Source organism: Rutilus rutilus, assembly GCF_951802725.1.
Source record: "Rutilus rutilus genome assembly, chromosome: 24".
Lineage (NCBI taxonomy): Eukaryota > Metazoa > Chordata > Actinopteri > Cypriniformes > Leuciscidae > Rutilus > Rutilus rutilus.
The window spans coordinates 1,315,371-1,323,149 of NC_140228.1; the positions used below are offsets into that span (position 1 = coordinate 1,315,371).

The window sequence follows — 7,779 nt, forward strand, 5'->3', positions numbered from 1 at the left end:
GTCAGAGAAGGAGTGCCCTCTGGTGGTCAACCTGGGCACACCAGCTGGTAACTGTGACAATAGAAATGAAGTACCTTTGGTACAATACTGTTGCACTTTATTTTACAAAGCATATCACTGAATAACAGTCTATAATGTTAATGTTATTAAGAAGTACCTACATATTTAAGCTGTGTAGGGAGTTAATTCAAACTGTGGTACAGATTGATATGGTGTGATATGGTAATTAGATTGCCTGTAGATTGTAAGCAATCGTGCTAACCATTAAACTAACCACTTATTGAACATATGGACCCGAACCACATAAACCTCCATGACTCAAGCGACCCCCAAAAACAGAAGTTGAATTTCAGTTTCTTTGGAAGTCATTCTCTTGAGGGCGGAGGCAGGATGGTCATAGCTTTAGTATAAAAGCACCACATACATTGTTCTCCATATCACTTGCTAAAGCAAAGGTAAGTCAGTTTTACTTCACATTTTTATAATAATTTTCCATGTTTTAAACCAAACAAATCTGTTCTGCTTTTAGTACATTGTAGGAGAAACTCATTGCACACATTTTTGTGTAAAGGATGGCTGATAGCAAAAGCAAGTATTATCTTATTTCATCAAACAGATTTGAAAACAATACCAGCCATCAATGTGATCTTTTCAGTCTTTAAAAACATACAATGTTTTTTTTCACCAGTGGCTGTATCCCAGTGGAGCCCGGAGTTTGTAGAAGACCTTCCCGTTGTTGCCGAAAAGACAGCGCTTCTCTACCATCTCTCTTACCTGTGCCTGGCCAACTTCCCCAACCTGGAGAGAACCATCAGGAGTCGCGCTGTGGAAACCAGGCTTCTGTTCGGCTCCTCTGATGCAGTTCTTTACAAAGTACTGTTTCAGATTTCTCTTGATTTCAGTATTTTCATCTCTGTCACCTAGAAAGAAAGAAAAAAATATAAATTTCTGTCAATTCACCAAACTCAAAGGGTCTGTAGTAAATAGCATGTCATATAGTTTGCCTTTTAGCTAGAGATTAAATTGAGCTAAATTGGTTATGAGAGTCTTTCCCTTATTTTGAATTAAATACCGAACAGGGGCGTTCCCACCGAGGAGGCGAGGGAGGCAGTGTCTCCTAAAAATAAAAATAAACTGGATGAGAAAATAATCAATGTTACAAAAATAAAACAAGGCAGATATTTCAAAAAGTGACATTAAAAAGTGAAAAATTATATATGTGAAAAAAACATTAACATAACATAATGAGTTTATATACATCATATTGGTTTGATATGCTTCTCATACTTTATAAATACATTTCTTACATTTAACTTAAAATGATAATAACAAGGAGCATTATGAAGAGCATTTCAGAAATATTTACTGGACAAATACAGGCAATAAGAGTTCTGAATGTGTCGTCGCATCAGTGTGACTGTCATTTTCTAAGGTCTAAGAAACTTGATCTTATGTCTCTTCCTTCTCACAGTGTATTTTGACCAGTGATAACCTGGTTCAGTCGCTGTTTCCCATGTTGGTGACAGCTGTGGAGAACACTGATGCTGATCTGGCGGTCAAAACCCTAGAAAAAGCTCAAGCCTGGATCACAGACATCATCACTGATGTGGAAAAGATAGTGGAAAAGTAAGAATATTTTCCTCATTAAAACATATTTCAAAATACCTTGAGCAATTGAATTATTCTTCTACAAGCAACTGCTATAATCAGGCAAAAGTATGAACATATTTTAAGATAAAACATCAGCCCATTGTTATAAAATGCTAATTTCACTGCAACATTTCTTCAACATTGTATAGGTATAAAATACACAACATAGATGTAGGATCGTCCACCAGTGATGTTATCCAGGAAAAAGAAGATACAGATAAAAAGATTACAGAACAAGACAAAGAGTTGAAGCTGCTTGAAGAAGCCCTGAATGATATGAAAGCTGAACTCCAGAAAACCACAGCAGAGCTTGCTGAAACTGAGAAAAAGATAAACAGCAAAAACCAAGAGATTCAAGAATTTGCCAGATCCATAACTCAAACAAGTACAGGCCTCGGCATCTTCGCTGCAATCGTTCCATTCATCGGGCTGATTGTTAAAAGCATTTATGATGCTGTAAAGAATCCTGAAGATACTGCAGCTCTGAAGGCTCTTGAAGCTGAACTGAATATCCTCATCGCTGATAAGACTGTCCTGAAACAGAAGCAGTGGCAGGTCCAACTCCAGATGATGGATCTGCAGATGAAGGCTGCCAGAGCCAGTTTTGACAGGAGTGAGTCTGTTTTCTTTCATGTTTAAAGTATACTTACATGACAAGTCATGCTTAAGACTGTGCCAAGATTCAAGTCTAGTTTAAGAACGGGAGTGAACGTGTGGCTTGTTGAAACCTTTATTTCCCCTCTGCAGATTCCATACCCGACCCCGTCTATCTAGAGGAAGTTCAGAAAAGCTTGACAAAAATTCAGGAAATTCTGATTCAGCTCAAAAACTTCTGGGAGAAAGTTGCTCAAATGCTGGAGTCCCTGGAACAGAAGACCTTTGCTGGAGAAAATTATATCAACAACCTTGTCAAATATAAAACTGTATTTCTTAATTCAATCAAAGCAGCTAAAGAGGTAAAATTCATGTTCACATGATTACAAAAACAAGATTCTAAAAAATAAAAATAAACCCTCTTTATTTGTACTTGAGGAGGGAAGGCTTGTGTGTTCCCTCCTAAATGTCAGTCTCATTTTGTCCAGCCATTACTAAGGTTTCATCTAAAAGTCTAATGTAACTTGTAAATGTTTAATTCCACAGGCTTGGATCTGTTTTGGTGCAGGCTGTCAAAAAGCATCTGGCATGTTTAAGCTCCAGAACAAAGATGCCTACAAGTTTCTGGAGGTCAGTCCTTCCTCTCTCTCCAAGGAGCAGTGGGATATAGAGTACAAAAGTGTAAAGGAAAAACTGGAGAAAATAGACCCACCACAAAGTGTGACATCCTCTGATACACCTACTGCTACACCTGCCATTACTGAATGATCTACAGAGCGCTGACACACTCATCGTCCTCTTTAAGTTTTCTGCCTCATGATGCTGGTAACCTGGTATGATGATGTTTAGCCTTTTTAAACACTGTACTTGTAAACTGCAGAGTTCTGTAATCCTTTCTACTTAATGCCTAAAACACTCTTTATATACTCCTCTCTGTATGTGTCATCTCTTTATGAGCTCTTGCTAAAAGACTCTTGCTGAATGGATAAAAATGGACGAATGCTTCTACTAATAAAGTTTGATTACATCATTATTGACTTTTTTATTTTTTTTATTTGTTTTATGTCTGAAGTCATAGATTTAAGTTTCTGCAGTAAATATCTCGTCATCTCAAACTACTTTTGATGTCACTGGATGCACAAAAATTGTCACATTATACAGGTTACAAAATATGATCTTGTTTCATTCTGATAATGAATAAGCTCCCTTATGCAGATGATTTTAACACAGTTTACCAGAACAATGATGGATTACTATATCGCAACATTCATTCACTGGTGGCATAGTGTCATACTGAACATGTTTTGGGAGTAAACTTGCTGGTATAGCCTTTAAAACTAGATGTACCGCATGGCGGTACAAAATATGACCGCCGCTCAGGCCTGCACTGGCTTTCCACAAAAATAAATGACGTGGAGCAATTTGGCTGTATTGCGTATTTATGTATATACCTAAAAAAAGTAGTAGTATGTGCATGTCTGTGTGTGTGTGTGTGTGTGTGTGTGTGTTTGTGTGTGCGCATGTGTGTTTGTGTGTGTGTGTCTGTGCATGTGGATTTGTATGTGTGTGTATGGGTGTGTGTCTGTGCGTGTGGATGTCAGTGTGTGTGCATGCTTGCGTTTGTTTGTATTCCTGCATGTGTGTGTGTGACAGTATCATCCTAAACCAGCAACCCTTCGCTCAACAGCACCATCTACAGGCCGATGAGTGTACAGTCACTAAATGTGCACATAAATGAATTTATTTTATACCCCCCCATGGATGAAATTCTACGAAACTTAGCAGAGGATACCCCCAGAGGATGTCAAGTTAATCATACACATGAAATATGGTGCAGTTCTGAACATCTCCACTGAAGATAGGGGCGATTAAAGCATAATAATATTGCATTTTCATTTTTTATGGGAGGGGTAAGGCAAGGCAAGGCAAGTTTATTTATATAGCACATTTCATACACAATGGCAATTCAAAGTGCTTTACATAGAAGAAATTAAAATAATAAAACAAATAAGAATAATTAAAACAGTTTAGAAAAATAAAATAAAATACAGTACAGTACAAACAGTCGGACGAACAGTGGCACAGTGCTCATTCAGTAAATGCAAAGCTGAACAGAAGTGTTTTGAGTCTGGATTTGAATGTGACTACTGTAGGAGCACATCTGATCTCCTCTGGAAGCTGGTCCAGCATAATAGCTAAAAGCAGACTCACCATGCTTAGAGTGAATCCTTGGTATCTGAGTGATCTGTTGGGTTTATATTCAGTGAGCATATCTGCAATGTAATCAGCTGATTGAAGACAACTTTTTCAATGATCTTGCCTATGAAAGGAAGATTTGAGATCGGCCTATTGTTGCTTAATATGGTCTTATCCAGATTGCTCTTTTTCAGGAGGGGCTTGACAACTGCAGTTTTCAGGGAGTTTGGAAAACTCCCAGAGAGAAGTGAGGCATTTACCACTTCTAGAAGATCTGCTTCTAAACTGTTTAACACACTTTTGAAAAATGATGTGGGAAGTGTGTCAAGAGCGCAGGTTGATGTTTTAAGGTGCTGTACGGTTTCTTCCAAAATTTTGCCATCAATTTCTTTGAAATCAGACATAGTAACTACTTTCTCAGGTGGTTTGATCTGTCTGACCCCAGCGCAACTCAAGGATGTGCTGATCACCTTTCTGATATTATTGATTTTCTCAGAGAAGAAAGAAGCAAACTCACTGCACTTGCTGTCTGAGAGCATTTCACTGGGAATCTGGCTTGGCGGGTTTGTCAGTCTCTCAGTTGCAAAAAGAGTGCGTGTGTTGTTTAAATTACTGTTTATAATATTTGAGAAGAAAGTCTGTCTAGCTTTGCCTAGTTCCATATTGAAAGCATGAAGGCTGTCTTTGTAGATGTTATAATGGACTACAAGTTTTGTCTTCCGCCACATGCGCTCTGCTTTTCTGCATTGTCTTTTCATATTTTGCACTGCTGTTGAGTTTCTCCAAGGTGCTTTTTGTCTGCCACTCTTCTTCCTGACTTTCACAGGAGCAATATCATCAATTACACCTTTAACTTTTGAGTTAAAAGAATCAAGGAGAAAATCAACAGAGTCTGCAGATATGCTTGGTGTTAAAGATATAGCCTTCATAAATAGGACACTATAGTGTTCTCATTTAAGCATCTCTTCTTGACAGACACAGATCTCGCTTCAGTGGCAGGAGAGATCAATATATCAAAGAAAATACAGAAATGATCAGACAGTGCTACATCCTTAATAACAATCAATGAAATGTTTAGACCCTTACTGATAAGTAAATCTAGAGTGTGTCCACGATTGTGTGTGGGTCCATGTACATGCTGAGTCAGATCAAAAGTTTTTAAAACAGTTTTGATTTCTTTTGCCATATTGTTTTCTGCATTATCTATGTGGATGTTAAAATCTCCAGCAATGGCAAAACAGTCAAACTCTGAGGTAATTGTTGATAACAGTTCTGTAAAGTCCTCAGCGAAGGCTGGAGAGTATTTTGGAGGCCTGTAAATAATGATGAGTAAAATGCGTGGAGCACCTTTTAACACAATACCCAGATATTCGAAAGACGGGTAATTCCCAAATGATATTTGCTTACATTGATAGATATCTTTAAAAAGAGCAGCTAGACCCCCACCTCTCTTAACAGCTCTGCAGACACTCATAAAAGTAAAGTTAGGAGGGGCTGCTTCATTGAGGACTGTTGCACTGCAGTTGTCTTCTAGCCAGGTTTCATTTAGAAGCATAAAATCTAGGTTGTTTGTGGTTATTAAGTCGTTGACTAGAAGTGATTTATTTTTAAGTGAGCGGATGTTTAAAAGTGCTAACTTAACAGTCTTAAATCACAAATGAGTGATTATGGGCTAGGTTGATGTGGGCCCTTAAGACCAACATACCATAAAAATTTCTTCATCCTCGGTTCCATGGTTCAAGTAGTTATTTAGGAAAAACGGCATTTTTTGGGTTTGGGGGGCCCAGCGCGGGGGGGGGGGGGGGGGGGGGGGTGGCTCCCGGGGACTAAACGAAATTTTTTCGTAAAAGTCTAGTGGGGCTACATGCTCACCAAATTTCATGTTCCCCGGTGTTTCGGTGTCCCTGGTATCGTTGACGGAAAATTCAGTAGATTGACAAAAAAAAAAAAAAAAAACTTTGACAATCCCTATATGACCGCTAGCGGCGGTCATAATAATTCTCAGGTATTGGATATAAAGATAGAAAAGCTGTGTAACACTTTATGGAAACACTTTATGCTGTTTGTGTTACAGAGTAAATTACTGAAGTATTTTAATACAAAATGTAATAACATGCAACAAAATGTACTGAATATGTCACTAAGGCATGGCACCGCCTGTACTTACCAGTTGTAATAATGAACATAAATCTTTGCTGCTCACACGAACACAAACTGTTCTCTGTCGATGTATTCCTCTTTAAGATGCATACGTGTTTAGGGGGAAACATGAAAACATCAACGAGATGGCTTCCACAATCTTACAATCTATTAGAAATCGTATCAGTATTGTCCTTTATTTATATTATTTTAGGCCAATTTTGGGTAATACAGTATTAGTATTATTATTAGCCTCTCTCTCTCTCTCTCTCTCTATATATATATATGTGTGTGTGTGTGTGTAGGTATATATATATATATATATATATATATATATAATAGGCTAATAATAATAATACAAATATATAAACCGTGTCATTGAATGCCACATAACAGATTGAATTTGACTGCAGAGAAAAAATATAATTATCATTAGTTTCTCAATTAAGGAGAAGCCATGTGAATAGAAATTATATTTATAAGTGTTAAATAAATGCTTTAGAGAAAAAAATCCCAATGGGAGAAATTTATAGAAAAAATACTGAATGGAAAGCAGGCGATTTAGCCCGTCTGAGATGCTTCTGGATTTTAAACCCAACAGAAAATATTCCTTCCATATCTACGTGTGTGTGTGTTTTCTCCATACACCACACCATAGTTCACAGATGTAAATATAGGCCTGTCACTTAATAAATTATGCTTTTTTAAATCAACATTTAACTCAGAATTAACTCTGCTCAAGGCCAAGTGTTTGCTTTCCTACTACTGTGATTTTATTAATTATCAAGTCTGCAGGTCAGAACTTAAAAAAGGAGGACCTTTTAGCTTATTATGTTGGTACAGATAATAATATCTGTTTAGGATGCAATAATGTGTAGCGATGTTAACTGTAAAGACGTAAATCATGGGAGGGATATCTGCTCGCTGTATAAAGATATGGTAAATGTTTTGTATGATTGTAGTAAGCCATATTTTAAATATAAGAGTAAGGTAAATAATATTAAACCTGGTTGGAGCAAGTATGTGGCAGAGTAATCAATCCACATTAGTCAAGCTCTCATCAGTGACTCTCAGCTGATCCTCTACGTATAGGAATACGACTCTATCACTGTATACATATACTATAAGCTCCTTCAGTATTATCAGCAGATATCGTGTTTCTCAGGAGCTGATTACCCTCCTCCCTCCCCAGCTCCTCCT

At 37.5% G+C, this 7,779-nt stretch overlaps 1 protein-coding gene across 1 annotated transcript; it reads left to right on the forward strand.

The window, feature by feature from the left end:
• The first annotated feature begins 509 nt into the window (after positions 1 to 509).
• On the forward strand, positions 510 to 3,170 carry LOC311284199 (uncharacterized protein). Its single transcript, XM_084399100.1, has 6 exons — positions 510 to 588; positions 689 to 873; positions 1,472 to 1,626; positions 1,800 to 2,263; positions 2,398 to 2,606; positions 2,791 to 3,170. Exons 1-6 carry the CDS (start codon positions 573 to 575, stop codon positions 3,010 to 3,012), a joined length of 1,251 nt encoding a protein of 416 aa, XP_084255226.1. The 5' UTR covers positions 510 to 572; the 3' UTR covers positions 3,013 to 3,170.
• The last annotated feature ends 4,609 nt before the right edge of the window (positions 3,171 to 7,779 follow it).

What these genes read in the sequence shown, in the direction of transcription:
- LOC311284199 (XM_084399100.1), top strand. An exon ending in CTGATGCAGTTCTTTACAAA is followed by an intron (nt 874 to 1,471) that starts GTACTGTTTCAG and finishes TCCTTCTCACAG; the next exon opens with TGTATTTTGACCAGTGATAA. An exon ending in CAGAGCCAGTTTTGACAGGA is followed by an intron (nt 2,264 to 2,397) that starts GTGAGTCTGTTT and finishes TCCCCTCTGCAG; the next exon opens with ATTCCATACCCGACCCCGTC.